The sequence below is a fragment of the Pygocentrus nattereri genome, chromosome 14 (genome assembly GCF_015220715.1).
Source record: "Pygocentrus nattereri isolate fPygNat1 chromosome 14, fPygNat1.pri, whole genome shotgun sequence".
Lineage (NCBI taxonomy): Eukaryota > Metazoa > Chordata > Actinopteri > Characiformes > Serrasalmidae > Pygocentrus > Pygocentrus nattereri.
Genome location: NC_051224.1, coordinates 29556792 through 29573960, shown reverse-complemented (window position 1 = coordinate 29573960; position 17169 = coordinate 29556792). Strand labels below are relative to the sequence as shown.

The following is a 17169-nucleotide window of genomic DNA, read 5'->3' as shown; positions in this document are numbered from 1 at the left end:
GAATGGTACAGTGACAAGCCCATACTACTTGAATAATATCAGTAATCCAGTCATTGTGCCTCTGCATAAACAACACAAGCCTAATTTCATCTTCATGGATGACAATGCTCCAGCTCAACGAGGTTGCATCATGAGGGAATGGCTGCTGGAGACTGGGGTACCTCAAATGGAGAAGGCTGCACTTTCTCCTGACCTGAATCCCATTGAAAAACTATGGGATCAGTTGAGTTGCCATGTAAAAGCTCGTAACTCTGTACCCCAGAACCTCAATGACCTGAGGGCTGCCCTTCAAGAAGAGTGGCATGCCTCAGCAGACAATGAGTTGACTTGTGAACAACATGAGACGTTGTTGTCAAGCTGTAATTGATGCTCAAGGGCACATGACAAGTTATTGAGACATTGACATTTTTTGTTGGGGTATACCCACCACTGTTGTTGGCTTTTGTTTCAATAAATTGTTTGAGATGAGGAAGTCACCATTGCATGCTTCTACTTAAATGCCCTACTTTCATGATATAATATCACTGTAGCATGAACTTTTAACATTTTCCATAAATTTATGTACACATAAACACACTCACTGACCACTTCATTGCAGTTGTCTGCAAGCTTGTAACATATCCCTATGGTGTCCTTGAGAACCTCAAGGCTGGGTTGCCAGGTACTTGTCAGGACCTGCTTGCTATTGTAGCTAATGCTAGCTAATGTTCACATATGTCTCTGTTTCATTCACCTTTCCTTGTCTTCTTGTCCCTCCCACCCACTTGAACCTAACAAGCCCATTACAGAGTTTTGCTTTTCGTTTCATGCGATAGGTCAGTGTTAACACAGGCTGCACTAATTAAATTCTTCAGATTTGTAAATGGCAGAACTACCTTTTTCTGCAATAACAGCTTTAAGTCTGTTGTAGTGACTTTCTGTTTTGCACACTATTTGGTAGTGATTTTAAACTGTTCTGTGTTACTCATGAAAATCCTTATTTTTCTTTAAAAAAAAAGTTTTTATTATTAACTGCCATTGCTTTTTTCATGTCATTATATGCACATGCACTCAAATAATTGGATTATCTTTCAGTTTTATGCAGCCTGCAGACTTTACAACCTTCACCAAGTGCATTTTCAAACTAGCCTGGTGGGAAAACTGTGTACTTGGCAACTTAAAATAGTCACCTTAAACAGTCATCTTAGTTAGTTCTAAGCATAAGCTACAGCCACAGTGAAAAACGTTTATTTAACTTTTTTTCCAGTAGGAGATAAATATCAACCATCTTTGTGGACTCTCCTGTCAGACCCCTGCTACTATTCAATAAGCTGTGTTATATAAATAAAATAATATAATATATAAATATGAATTTTAAAATGTAATTAAAAACAATACGAGAAATGATAAAACGTCTGTTGGCCCATTCCAAAACAATAAGGACTGTATACAAGTTAAAATGTTTCTTATTTGCCTCTAACTAGGAGTATGTTAAGCCGAGCAGCAGCGGGCCACCCTAACAAGCCAGAGAACAGCATTTTAATTCCAGCGATCAGGAATGACAGTGCAGTAATACCTGAGCGTACACTATATGATTTCAGGTAAGTATGGGATCAGCCTTACTGTGTGAGGATTAGAAGGGCTTCAGAGAGCAGATGAACGTCTTTGAGTGTGTCCGTGTGTGTGTACCTGCCTCCGCAACAGACAGGCAAGTGTTTCAGTATGTGTATGTGTGCCCAGGTAAGTAACAGGCGATCCATTCTCCAGGTGGAAACCGACAGTGGGGTTCTGCTCCTCTGTGCAGTGGGCCAACCCACCCATGCCCTGCATGGCAGTGCAGGAATGTGTATTAGGATTCAAATTCACCCTCTCAAATTTACCCCCCTTCCTCCCCTTCATATGACTAAATCCTGAAAGATAAGAAACCAGAAATGCACTTCAGCTAAATGAAGAGACTTCGGTTTAGGAACAGTTGTGTAAATCTGATTTTCCCCTTATTCCAACTGTAGTAGTAAAAGGACTTACGACTGGGAAATAATCAAGCAAAAGAACACAAGACGGATCTTTATGCAGTAGATCACCACCTAGAGTTAATAAATTGGAAAACAATCCATTGGCGGAGTGGGCAACTGGAAGAATTCCCAGTTGGCTGGTTACTACTTTGTATTTATGAAAATACAACCCCAGTTCCAACTCCAAGTTGGGACAATATATGAACTTCTAACATGGTGGTTGGTTAGTGTAGTGGTTAACACCTCTGGCTTCTATGCTGTAGAATGGGGTTCAAGCACCCTACACTATACCAATAAGAGTCCTTGGGCAAGACCACCTTGGCCTCCCTGTGTAAAAATAATCACAATGTAAGTCGCTCTGGATAAGAGCATCAGCCAAATGCCGTAAATGTAAAACAAAAAGCAGTGATTAGCAACATTCATTTGATCAGTAATAACTGAAAATTCTACAAAAAGACATTTTTTGTTTTGCTTTATGAACATTATTGTTTTTCATAAATATGCACTCATTCCAAATTTCGTACACGTGCACATTGCAATAAAGTTGCGACAGGAGCATGTTAACCACTGGGTTACATCATCGTTGCTTTTAACAGCATTTAATAATCGTTTGGAGACTGACAAGGTCAGTCTAGCACTCTCACTCTCACTCTCTAATTACGCAGCCATGCTGTTATAACATGAGCAGAATGTGGCTTGGTGTTGTCATGTTGAAATAAGCATGGACATCCCTGAAAAAGAAAAGCTACTATTTCTGCATCGCTATTGTCGTGATGTCCGCTGTGCATTGTGCAGTCTTGGCTCATGGATGCAGTGATGGATGGTATTCATTGACAACAGATTTTCAAACTATTCCTGAGCACATGTGATAATATCCATCACAGTACCATGCCATTTTAATTGTAGTGCCATTTGAGATGTCAAAAGGTTCGAGCCTTTCTGAAATAGGATTTGTACCTTGCTGAGACCTACATTGCTTTTCTTCCACACAAAAATGCAAACAAATACAAAAACAAAACACACATTGAAATGCTACAGTCCTTTTACATTACATTACATTACATTATATTTAGCAGATGCTTTTATCCAAAGCGACTTACAAATAATGAGGTACATAGAACAAACATAGTCAGGCCTTAAAGGAGGCCAAAGGGTAATTGCGGGGTAGAGATGGGAAGGAGGGCAAGAAGGAGATGAGGTTAGTCCTATTTGGCAGTTGATGTCTTTCATAGGCATTCATAATACAGGGTGAGTCAAAAGTCCCAGGACACGGTTTTATTTCAGAAACGAAAGGGAAAATTACATATCTGAATACCCCAGCAAGTAATGGGTGAGTGGGCCTATCTTTTAGGCTATGTCCAGAACATCTTGAAAGCCGCTGTATATGATCAAGGGCAAGTTTTTCCAATGGGAAGGTGGTCATGTAGCATCAAAGAAAAGCAGACTTGTCTCAGAAATCAATTGCCGCAACCAGAATTGCAATATCTCTTGTGGTTCAAAAGTTAACAACACAGAAATTTGCAACAACAATTGGGAACGTTGCCTGTGATGCACAGCTATTTAACGTGTTCAATGTGCTCTCCCTGGTGCTGAACACAGAGCTGAAGGCGCAGGATCCAATCGTTATGAAGAGAGAATCTGAGAATCTCTGGAGAAATGCTGTCACAAGCCTCCACGATGCAGTGCTGAAGGTGGTGTTTGTTGCAGATTTTCTCAGCATACAAAATTTGTTTGGGATGACCCCACAGATAAACGGTGTCCTGTGACTTTTGACTCACCCTGTACATTGACCTGTTTCAAATTCTGTGCCAGCCTGCGGTAAGAACCTGGAGTTGGTTGATACAACAAGCAGTGTTCTACAATATGTACATACGTACATACATGTGAAAAACTATTAGCCTCTCTGATTCTTTCTGTTTTTCTCTCATATTTAAATGTTTCAGATCAGCCAAGTAATTTTAATATGAGGACAACACAAAATGCAGCATTTAAATGGTCATCATTGTATTTATTTGAAGGTTTTTCAAAACCTGTATCATCCATGTGAAAAAGTAATTGCCCCCTAAACCTAATAACTGGTTTCACCATCCTTGGCAGTGACATCTGCAATCAAATGTTTGCAATAACTTCTGAGTCTTTTACATTGCTGTGGAGGAATTTTGGCCCACTTTGCAGAATCATTTTAATTTGGCTACAGTGGAGGGTTGCCACTTTAAGGTCTTGTCACAGCATTGTAGTGCGATTCAAGTCAGAACTATGACTCAGCCACTTCAAAACCTTAGTTTTGTTTCTTTTCAGCTACTCAGGGGTGGACGTGCTTGTGAGCTTCAGATCATTGACCTGCTGCATAACCCAAATGCAGCTTTAGGTCAAGAACTGAGGTGTGGACATTCTCCTTCAGGATTTTCTGATAGAGAGCAGAATTCATGGTTCCCCCAATTATGACATGTCTTCCAGGTTCTGCAGAAGCAAAGCAGCTCCACACCATTACACTACCACCATGTTTGATTCTTGGTATGATGTTCTTTTGGTGAAACTTTACATCACTTTACATCAGACATATGGGACCCAGGGACCCAGGTCTTCCAAAGTTTCACAGTTGACTCATCAGTCCACAGAAAATTATTCCAAAAATCTTGGGGGTCATCTAGGTGTTTTTTTTTTTTGTTTGTTTTTTGTTTTGTTTTTTTGTGGTCAGAGGTTTGCATCTTGCACCTTCTCCCATGGACGACATTTTTGTCCAGTGTCTTTCTCATTGTAAAATCATGTACGTTGACGTTAAATGAAGAAGGTGAGACCTGGAGTTCTTTTCTGACCTTCTGGATGAGTCATCACTATGCTATTGGTAAAATGTTGGTAGGCCCATCCCTTCTGGTTCAGCACTGTTTTTTTCACAATTTTTCTCCATTTGTGGATAATGGTTCTCACTGTGGTTTGCTGGAATCACAAAGCCTTAGCAATGGATTTATAACCTTTTCCAGAGTTGAAGATTTCAATGACTTTGCTTCCGATCTATACAAGAATCTCTTCAGAACGTGGCGTCATGTGCTGCTTTTTGAGACCTTCTCACCTGCTTCACATTGACAGATAGGTACTATTCAAATGATGGTGGTTGGTTAGTGTAGTGGTTAACACCTTTGCCTTCTATGCTCTAGACTGGGGTTCAATCCCACACCAGGGCAAGCACCCTACACTATACCAATAAGGGTCCTTGGGCAAGACTCCTAACACCACCTTGGCCCACCTGTGTAAAAATGATCAAATTGTAAGTCACTCTGGATAAGATCGTCAGCCAAATGCCATAAATGTAAATGATGTTTAAATTCAACAGGTCTGGCAGTAAGCCTGCCTGGGTGTAGCTAGTGAAACTGAATCCAGTAGTCAATTGATATGTCCCAAGCAATTGGGTGGTGTGAAATTGTTGCATGTGATATACTCCTTGGTTTGCCGCAGATGTGCTTTGCAGTGCAGATTGTGTCACATTCACTTACGAGCTTTGTTTAGACCTCACTTGATACTTTTTTATTTAAAATGTGTTAACAAAATAATTCAGAGTATCTTTCTAACCTAATTTGAAGACAGTGGTTAAAATATCTTACTAGGTTTCTTATAGGTATGATATTAGAAATAAGTCAGCTGGTGATTTTTTTTTTTTTTGTTAAAAGACAATAGTGTGTGTTTCATTGCTTGGGCATGTGGAAAGTTCATGGAACCACAACTAATCATTCTTGGACGGGTGTGCCATGCAAGATTTCTCATGGACTCATGATAAACGTATAAGAGAAGCCAGCAGTCACTGAAAAAAGTTGCAAGACAACCAGAAAGCAGCACAAACAACAGTTACTTAGAGAACAATAAGCAACAAACCACCCCACAATCTCAGTTCCTACACCTTGCGGCACACTTTCCAGCTAAAATGTTAGGACAGAGAGGCTACAACTGGCACACAAGCTATTAGAGAAATCAAAACAAATATTTTTTCAACTGTATTAAAGTTTTTTTTGGACATTTCAGGAGCTCACAAGTGGCGTTATACTAATCTCTTCCCCATTACTAGTCTGGTAATGCCAGAGCTGCCCTGAACTGGGGGCTCAGAAAATACCTGGTGACATTGTGTACATGTTCTATATTCTTCACCGACATGCAGAACAAAAACATGAGAGTTAGGAAAAGTTTTAATTAAACTGTGGCACAACTTGAGTTGAGTGAACGCTAGTGCCTTTGGGTTGACTCAAAAACAAAAAACAGTGTAATAAGCTGTTAGTTGAAAGTTCACCAAATTTCATTTTTTGCAGTGTGAGTCAGACTAAAATATTTGAATGTGTTTTTCATTCATTCTCAGTTTAGGAACAATTACATAGTCATGCCTAGACACTGCTCAACGTTTCCACCACTGTAGATCAGTGCTGCTATACGAAGCACTGCCCTGTCAGAAGTCAACATAGCCAAAGTAGCCATAATCTAACCACACAAATTCTTGTGTCAAAATTCTTGAAAAGGTGAATGCAAAAGAAAAAAAAAAAAAAGTTACACATACCATCTTTCCAACTGAAAGTCTGCAACACCAAATGATTCATAATGTCAGTTCTGCAAAAATTATGAATTCCTCTTAAGGTTTTTCCATCAAAAAGCCCTCATTAAAATTTTCCATCAAAACGTCTGCATGACTGCAGCGTAATAAGTTGGGCTGTATTCATTTCAGCAAGGCAACAGATCTGTTCAAAAACATTTATTGTAAGAAAAGCAGAGTCTGTATTGTACATAGAACTGCTTCCAGAAGCAAAATGAGAGTTGTATGGCTTAAGATCTGAGAGAAGGAGAATCCCGATCATTCCACCAGTCTGACTTTGTCTTTCAGAATCTTAAACTTTGGATTGTTGATCTTCTTGTTGAACAAAGTGAAAAGCTGCTCCTCTGACTTGTAGTTTGCGTCGCCACTGAATGAATAATATGCTGCTAAAACCTGCAAACAAAGTAATAGAACAGACTCAATTGAACCAACCACCATAAAACATGATTATAGGCTTTGCATCAGTGTACTGTTCTCTGGAATTTTAAAGAACTTTCAGCCAATTACGTATGTCCCTGCCTGTAGTTCAAAGACATTACAGTTATTACAACAACTAAACTGTTATAACTACTAAACTGCTGAGATCTCTTTATATTTTAAATGGATCCGATTTCAGTACATGCAGTACCATTGAGTTTTCAATGTTTTCAGTAATAATAATTCTATTGCAGATACATGTACAAAATGAGTATAATATCATGCTAATGTTCAATAACAGGGTTGCTCAACCACTGGACACCCTTTGGGCCAGTAATGAGGAGAGGTCAGCAGTCCGTGATGGGGCAATATTGGCATTTTATCACAAAAAGTCAGTAGAAATGTTAGATGTTTTCAAACAAACAATATTAACAAAAGCCCTGCAACAGCAGCAGACAAAGGCATTTTTGTTCCCTTAAGCTAATAGAAACAAAATACACTCCACACCTACTTTCCAGTTGACCATTTGCAAGCAACAGGTGTAAAACAATGTGTTGTGGCCTGATTTCTGGTATAAAAGCTTTCGTTAGCCTGATCTGTTGATACTGAATGTTCACTTTTACATGTTGCATATTGCAGGTAGGCATTCAAATGTAGCTGGGTTGAAAATTTCCCCAAAAATATATTTGAACAAAAGTTGAGTTCTTTTATTTCCTGTGGGCCTTCAAATGGGCCTTTTAAAATAAAAGTTGCTGTAGCATCTAAACAAAGTTTCAAAACATACTGTTCACACTCCCTAGTCCATATATCCCATACATGAGAATTAAGCTTCAAAATGGCCTGTTTTGAATTCATTCTCACAATTAATAAGATGCCTCCAATTAGCCTATAGCAGTTTATCCCCAACACACTCATGCCTTATGATACGTGTTTCAGGAGTTTCAGGAACACAGGGAAGCCAAGCAAGAGAGCTTATTGGTATATACCAGTCTGAAAGCCACAAGAAATAAAAACAGTGTATGAAGATTAGAAAGAAATATTATTTATGACATTTTCCTGGTACATAAACATGTGTCATAAGCAGACCTCAGGTTTAAAAAAAAAAAAAGAAACAAGAAAAATATAGAATATTGGCTCTTTAATGATCAATCATCAAAGCCTACATAAAAGAATTAATGGCCTGCTGTAGGACACTCGCAGGACTTTCAGTGGTGCAAACAAGGATCTTGGGAAAACTTGATCTGGTTGTACAATGCTGGTGGGTTGTGCGCAAGAACTTGCATGCCTCTACAAAGTCACTGGCCACCACCCTGTGGTGCTGAATGATTGGTAAAGTGCAGGGAGTTGACTGTGTTTGACAGGTTCAAGGTCTCACCTTCTTGCGGAGCTTTTTGATGGAGAGGCCTTCGTCTGGTGCCTGCCGTAGAACCGCCTTTATCGTCCCCTTCCAGTTAAACTTTCCTTCAGGACAGAGATAAAGGGGTTGCGTCAATTGCCAAAACAGACTCTCCACTATGCTTCCTTTAGACTGTTGCATTATTCAGGTTAATTTGTGCTGCTGTTCTAATCTGATAAACAAAGCTACAACACTGCCCCCTGTAGTTTGATATGCAACACTGCTTTCTATGAAAGATCTGACCACACAGTGTAAGACTGACAAATTTTTCATTTTTTTATATATATATATATATATATATATATATATATATATATATATATATATATATATATATATATATATATATATATATATATATATATATATATATATATATAAAATACATTTTTAATAATTTTTATTTAAAAAAATGTACATACATACATACAGAGTATTGAGCTTCTCTATAAACTTTGCAATCAAACTTTGCAAATCTTGGCACACTTTCATCTAAAGGTTTACACTTAGATGATTAATATTTGTATATTACAGGAAAGGCAATCTCTCCTGACATTGTTCAAGAAGTGCCAGAATGACGACAACACAGCTTAGCCAGTTATTTACTCTTCTTGATGAGAACCAAGCACTACATCAATACTAACAGCTGCAGAACGAAACTACACTTGTATGGTCAACTTGTCTTTTTAGACAGATGCTTGTAAGAGGTGGTGGTGATGATCTAATTCGCAACATGCAGCTCCCCTGTTAGGTAGTGCACTGAATAACCTAAGGCGACTAGCATAGCCTTGGCAGCTTTGAGCAATGAGCTCTTTTTCTTCCATGGCGAGTTTGCCCCTCTACGGTCACATGACCTAAACATGGCACTGCCCCATGCGTGGACCCATGCATCATTATGATAAAATGGTTCATGCAAGCCTACAAGGAAATTTGCATCTTCATTTCAGGTGAATCTACGTTATTAAAGAAATAACTTAAATAGCATTTCTTGTTTTTAGTCATAAACCCCACCTACTGCTAAAATTACACTGAAGCCTCAATAACTAAATTGAATTTTTTTTTTCAGTATTGCATGTCTCTACCCTTTATCTTTATTGCGTTTACATTCTTTTCAGTAAACTCGCATTTAGTTCTTCAAAGAAATCTACAGACATGTTTTTCCATGCCTCCAAAGTTCAGTCTTAAAATCTGGTTGCATTTTCCGCTTCAAGTAAGCCTAAAAACATTCAACAGGCTTTACTGTAGCCACTCTATTTTTCTGAGAAGCTTCGAGGTCTGATTTGCGATTTTTCTTCTTTTATATCCTTTTTGACAGCTACACATCCTTTCAAACATAGTATCCATCCTTCTCACAATGGAAGGATGGACAGAAAACACCTGCAGATTTTTTTCAGAGAAGAGTGAATCTGGATTTTCTCCTCTCTGTCAACAACGAAAGCTTTAAGTAGTTTCTTTGATGGGGCAGATTGGTGGTCTAGCAGGTCTTGCACAGTTGTTAGGAGTTCCCTCTAGTTTTTTAAATTCTCATTGTTTCCACTTATTTTCCTCTGACTTTTCCCTTCATAATGAATTAACTTAAATGGTAATGGGGAAAGTATGATAAGTCTGATGTGTTGACCGCTTTTAGTCATTGCATTATTTAAGTGGTGATATCACTATTCTACTAAAATGTACTACTCTCCTTTTAGGTGTAGGTCCAAACTTTTGACTGTGCTGTAAGTGGTGTGTACCTTTAGTGTTGGACTGATCCTGCACCTCCTGCTGATCTTCCTCATCCTCCAGGCTTTGGTCCTCTGATGGAGAAAAACAAACTGAACGTTAACAAACACCTTTAAGAATGACTGTACAACCATGTATAGATGGGAGTCTGACCAGAATATTATTCCACAGTTGCAGCCTGACATGGTTGAAATGATTACAGAAACTATATTTATCACCGGGTTTAATATGTCATGAAATAAATACTGTTAATGGACCCATTTATAGCTTACATATACATTCAAAGAGAAGAGGCTCACTACCTTCTGGCTCCTCTCCTTTCCTTTTCTTTGGCTTATGTGTTGATTTGTTCCCCTCATTCTGTCCATCCTCCCCACACTCCTCTGCTGCTCTCTCTCTTTTCTTCTTTTTTTTCCGCTGCTCATCCGAGGCAACCTCTCCATTCTGCTCTTGCTTCGCATTGCCATTCTCTGCTTGCTTCCTTTTGCTCTTTTTCTGTCGCTCCTCTTTTCTCTCTCGCTTGTTCTTTTTCTTCTCACTGGGTTTCTCCTCTTGCTGCTCTTGAAGTTGGGGAGGTTGTGGAGGATCCGGTTTGGATTCAGGTTGCTGGTTTCCATTAAGCTGCTGCACATGAACATTCATAAACAAAACCAGCTGAATATAACCAACATTTCACTTAGTGATTTGGTAACTGGTTTCTCTGGGCGGCTGACTCTTTTTAAAGTGACAGTTTAGTGCGTACTTGTTACTCAATTGCTTTAAATTTTCATAAACAAGATAAGCCAAGAAGAATATGGGGAAACTCAAAATACAGTATTTAATCATTATCACTCGTGTGAAAAAGTAACTGGACACTAAACTTAACTGGCTATGCCACCTTCAGCTGCAACAACCACAACCAAACTCGTCCTATAACTGGAGATCATTCTTTCAAATTGCTGTGGAGGAATTTTGGCCCATTCTTACGATCAGCATTGCTTTAATTCAGCCACACTGGAGATCTTATAAGCATGAACTACCTGTATAAGATCCTGCTACAGCATTTCATCAGTTTTCAATCAGAAATGTTTGACTAGGTCACTCCTAAAACCTTAATTTTGTTTCTTCTGAGATGTTCCGAAATGGATTTGCTAGACAAGCCAACTAAACCCCAAGACATCGCTCTTAAAGACATTTTGGTAAGTCAGCCACTTCTGAAAGGTTTCACCACTGTTCCAAGTTTTCTCTATTTGGAGATATTTTCTCACTATGGCTCACATGAGTCCCAGAACCTTAGCCTCTTTCAACCCTTTGTGGACTGATAAGTAACTTTCTTCCAGAATTTATCTCTTCCAGAATTTCTTTTGACCATGGCATAGACCCTCTTTACTCCTGGTGACTTCATATGACTAGTATCTGGATTGCATCCTGATAAGATTTTAGCCGCATGCATTTACACTTGGTAGTCAAATACGTCTCTTAGTTGGACTGAAATCCAATTGCTTGGTGGGATGGAAATGCAAATCCACTAGTTATGCAGCAACCAATGACCAATTCTTTAGTTCAGCCTCTTCATGTTTTGCAGTGTTTGTCAATATTGCTATTAAGCATTTTGTTTAATCCGGTTTCCAATCATGTGTGTCCAGCGTGATTATCTTCCTCGTAGACACAGATCTCATGCCCAGTGACTTACTTCTTGGACAGACAGATGAGTTTACACTGCTAAAACATGTGGCTCATATGCATCTCAGACCCCTCCTGAACATGGCTGGCAGTAATAAAGCCTGGGTGCGTGTAATTTAATTGATTCCATTAACCAAATTATTTTAAATTGGCTGAGTAAAGGAACCATTACTTTTTCCACACAGGGCCAGTTGGTGCGGGATAACATTTTCCTTCAATAACTGAAATGGTCATTTAAAACTTACTCTGGGTGTGTCTGTCTTATATAATTTTTTTTTTAAGCGAATGAGAAAATAAAAAATCTGAAATGAGCAAATACCTTTTCATGGCAATGTATAAGCTTCCATTACTTAGTAGCTACATTAGCCTGTAGTGTGAAACTAAAGGGGCAAACTGGACAACAAACTACGGATGTGCACGGTAACTCCAATACTTGATAAAACCTTTACAGTACCAATATTTGAATTGTGCAATAATGTATCTATGGAATTTCATCAGAGGAAGACAAACTCTACGGACAAAAACTTCAATGAAATGCTGTTTCATTTTTTCCAAAGAAGAAAGTTTTGCTCATATTCGTGGGGTAAATATATTATGCTACACTTTATGCTACTGCAAAACACAAACGCCTTAAATGTGGGCACCTTGCCAGGAATGTGTTGCTAAGGCAGAGATAGTGTGGCTTTTATAGCTAAATAGGTTTGGCTCATGGTCCAGAAACAAAAATCATCATCACTGTCCTCTGAAAACCAAGCATCTCAAAAATAGTAACTTCACAGGAGAGAGTGAAAAATTTTACTTTCAGTGCAAGTTAATGTACAGGCATTTTATTTAAAGTATTCTTGGAGCATTTCCATTGTCCATCTCTGCTTCCATCGTGGCATTTTCACAGAATGTAAAAAGGACATCTGTTGAGCTCAAAATATGCAGAAAAAAAAATGTGTTTTTGTTTTTTTTTTTTTTCTTGGACAGTGACGACACATTTCTACAGTAATCACGAATATCAAAATCAGTCAGAATGCACACACCTACAGACACATCTCTGCTGATCAGCTAAAGAATGAATGCATTTATGAGCGCAGGACAGACACTTGCATGTCACTGGTCTCTATGCACATGAGACTGAGAAACTCTACTCACATTGCTGTCAGCGGTTGAGAAAATGTCCCAAACTTGGTCATGCAGACGTGTGTCATGGATCCTCAAGCTGTTCTTCATCCAGTTCTGCAAAACACAGAGAAAACTGATGTCATGCTGTGTAAATGTACAAAAGTGCAGTATCTATATTAAAGTAAACGCTACATATCAGTATTGAATGAACTGAGCATTACAAGTTCATGTACAATCTGATCTTTTGGTTCTATATAAATTGTGGCTCTCACATTTCAGCCAAAATGAGTGCGAGAGAATTTTCTCAAGTGTCAGTCAATCCTGGCAAACTGCAGACTCTACAACCAAACAGAGGTGCAAACCAGTAGATATTAAAATCCCTACAGCACAAGTTTTTGTCATGTCCGTTCAGAATCAGTGCTTAGCGGCTGCTTGAATCCTGTGGGGAGACGGAGCTGCTGAGACTTGTAGTTTCTCCACCAGGCCGAAGTTGGCTTCCTATTCATCAGCTACTAATACAATTTTCCGTTTCTACTCAAGCAGAGCAGCAATTATATGTTAGAACTTCTCCATTTCAGGTGGAATGAAAAATCTGAATAAGAAGCTGGTAACTTTAGCTTAGAGATTTCTCCTCGCTGTGGTCACTGAAACACTTGGGTGAATGTTCACAAATGAGATAGCATATTTGGTATTAGCATGGGTACCTGATCCTCATGTTAAGCAGTGTCGGGGCTGCATTCATTCAATCTACCACCTTTTAGCCACCATTATTTTACAGCATGAAATCAAACTGTATTCCATTCACAGCCCATATTGCCTCATGAGCAAAACAGATCAGAATGACCATGAAAGAGATAAAAGGATGTGTGAACACTTTAAATACAGTCTCCAGAAAAGAAAAAGAAAATGATAAGCTTGATTGGTGGACTGGACATGAATAAACTGCACACTTCTCGAGCTCAGAGCATTCCAATGCATATGAGATATTACTAAAGTTAAAAATGTCTACCAAAACTGCAAAAGCTCTTAAATTTCCCAGCTTCTTATTCAGATTTTCCATTCCATCTTAAATGATGCAGCAGTGACGTTTAGGCACCTAAAATAAGCTGACAAATAACAGGCCGTCACCATGTCACAGGAAAAATCTGTAGATGCACAATTTACCTAAAAGGTTGCATTCCTGAAACTTACGCTTGGAAACGTTTAATGAGCAACTAAGGAGCAGCACAGCAGAGCTCTCATCAACCACTGGAGCTGCTAGACTGTTAAACACATCTCACTGCTGATCCAATGCTGCATCCCAAACCACACATTTCTATACTTTATCTATTACATTAATAAGTGCACTGCTTTTTACTGACTATTCAGTATGCATATGGTTTAGGACATGGGACACAGTTGAAGTAACGCAGTGGGAAGTTTTAGCTGTTTAGATTTCAGATCTTATTTGTTTTCAATAAAGCTACAAATCAAAATCAAGGAATTATATATCACAAGGAAAAAACCTTGAATGATTGAGGTGCTGGGGCAAAGTAAGAGCAAAAACAGTTTGACTAAGCACTTAACATTGCTTAATAATCTAAATAATCTTTAGTTGACAAATAATTAACATGGACAGCAAGTAATGGAATATAAAAACACAGTACTGTTTGGTACAAATACCTGGAACTTGGCTTTCTTCCTTGGAACATTGTCATATGAACTGACTTGATTCAGCACATCTTTCAGTTTGGGAGTGATTCCTGGTTTATTCAAGGCCTCCTGTATTCTCTATGGGAATAAAGATGAAATTAGATTCAGGATTCCAGCTCAGAACATACTGAGAGATGCATATAAGCAAGTTAAAGACAATACATAATAAACTATAATATTATACATAATATACAGCATACAGACATTCACAGGGTTATTTTAAACCCCTCCATTGCAGCTCCACCTTGCTAGAGTTGGAGACTGTAGCTCATCTACTGATAGAAAACTTGTGTGAGCCATTCTTTTTTCTTCACCAGTGGTCACTTTCTGACCATACAGCCACTCTAGGCTGGATATTTTAAGTGGTGGACTGAAACTGTACATGACAGATGGGATAACTGCACACATAAACAGCGAGTAGTAACCATTGTTACTTATGTTATTAATATGCCTACAGTGCTGCCACAATAGTCTCTCTATTATTTCTGGCTTTCTGGATAATGCCGATACAAAATCAGGAATACTATTAAACGAATACGGTTCCAAAGACAGTAATTTCACATATTACTAATTGAGTCCTCAGTTAATTACAATACATTTTGAACTCTCATTGCCCTCGCTGTATATGCGCAAACTGTTTCATCCTGGTGGTTAACTTGAAGGTTACATATCGGTGTGCTACAAATTAAAGGAGTTGACCATCTCATCCGATCATTTGTGCAGAAAACTGATTTCTGTTCCTTCAACTGAAGACCAGCCAGTTGATAACTCAGATGATAGGCCGTTTATGGCCCTTAGGCTTTATGTTAGCACACTAGAAATCTGGCATTTTAAGGGGCAATTGCATTGTGTTTTTTTCTCCCTGTTCCCAGACTGAGTTTCCTTAGGAACTCAGTTTGGGGGGGTATTTTTCTCCTCCCTCACCCAATGTATTCTGTTTCTCTTTTCCATTATATGCATTTCGTTGCTTGTTTCGGCTTAAGCAATGACAATAAATTGAATCCAATCCAATCGATCAGGACAAGCCAACACACTCGCTGCTGTCGTAAGAAAACCTTGTATCTCCAAAATAGTAACTTTACAGGAGAAGAAAAAAAAACATACTTCACTTTCAATGTAAGTCAATGGAACCAGAATTTTGCTCATGTTATTTTGGGTAATTTCTTTCAGGCCAGTCATCACAAAATTTACAAACAATGTAAAGAGTAAGAGATACTTTCAAATTAGTCAAAAACTGAAAAACACCAAAAATGGAGATACAAGGTTTTCTTCCGACAGCAACAATATGCAAGAATAAGTAGAGAATAGGTACTTACCTGAATCCACTGCTGCTGTTTCACATCACCCTTCTGGACTTTGGCCTCGTAGCCCTTACCGCCATACTTCTGGTCCTCAGTGATGCATTTCACATGGCTCTTATAGTCCTCACCCCTTTTGGCAGGAGGAGAAAAGGTATAAATCACTGCACTTACGCATACAGAAATCTAAAGTATGGACAGATATACACATACATCATAAAGGGTCAGGCATCCATTTTAAGATATACCTCCATACATGTTGTGTAGATATATGTAAGTATCAGATATTGGACATATATAGCTTACATAATATAAGGCTGAATACATTCCAGAACAGTTATAGTTTACTTTGCTAACTACTTGTTTTTATTTAAACGAATAAAACTTCCATTAGTTTCATGTTTTGATCATTTATTGTATGTTTTTAGCGTTTAACTGTGTAGCTGTTATACTCATTTTCACTTCATTAGGAAGTATGTGGAAGCAAAGAAGATGCAAAAGCTAACATGCAAGAAAGATATGCCATCCATATATATATATATATATATATATATATATATATATATATATATATATATATATATATATATGATCAATGTTTCTGTAATATGTTGTTAAAAAAGCGTTATATGTTTGTGATTCTTACCTAAACATGGTTGAAATATAACGTATGTCTCATAATTGAAAATGGCCCATTTCGAATAAGTCACATATATGTCCCTTTGTGACAAATGCAGATTGGACATATTTTTGTCATATATTTGAAATCCATATATCAGATTTTCGTGGGGACGAAATGTCTAGGTTATACAGCCACAGGTTTCAGCGTGAGCTCCTCAATTGCACGCTGGAATACTTACATTTAAGTTAAATACTTAACCTACCAGAAATCTTTTCCACAGTCGATGCAAGACAAACATGTACACCCTCTGCACATGCCCTTGTGTTTGTCGATCTGCGCCTTTTTCAGCGACTCACCACACGAGTTACACGTGAAAAACACCATGATGGATCCAAACACACAAACACTTCTACCCCCTCATGCATAAAAGTAAGTTATCCGTTTAAGGTGAACCCAGTTACAGTGCAGTACCAACTACAGTCTGATTACGCAACTCAAACGCTTTCCTATAAGTGTACAACTTTTCCTACACCGAATAAAAAACAGCAGGAATCATTTAAACTAATCTCTATTTTAATCTCGAGCCAACGCATAAAAACTTAAAAACCACGCCGGCAACAGCGTGCACCTCCTTTTACCCTCCGCGTAGATTCATGAAACACTTATGGTTCCGTAATATAAGCGCTGCAGCC

The 17169-nt window shown here is 38.4% G+C and overlaps 1 protein-coding gene across 2 annotated transcripts; it reads right to left on the bottom strand.

Annotated features, from left to right (window-relative positions):
• Positions 1-6705: 6705 nt before the first annotated feature.
• lyar (Ly1 antibody reactive homolog (mouse)) lies at positions 6706-17137 on the bottom strand. Of its 2 annotated transcripts, none has more exons than XM_017705372.2 (8): positions 16740-17137; positions 15874-15988; positions 14528-14635; positions 12896-12979; positions 10396-10714; positions 10105-10167; positions 8354-8439; positions 6706-6954 (listed from the first exon to the last, which is right to left on the bottom strand). In XM_017705372.2, exons 1-8 carry the CDS (start codon positions 16859-16861, stop codon positions 6820-6822), a joined length of 1032 nt encoding a protein of 343 aa, XP_017560861.1. In that variant the 5' UTR covers positions 16862-17137; the 3' UTR covers positions 6706-6819. The 2 variants fall into 2 exon arrangements, with proteins under 2 accessions (XP_017560861.1, XP_017560860.1); XM_017705371.2 differs by having other exon boundaries at positions 10396-10717; positions 16740-17135.
• Positions 17138-17169: the final 32 nt, after the last annotated feature.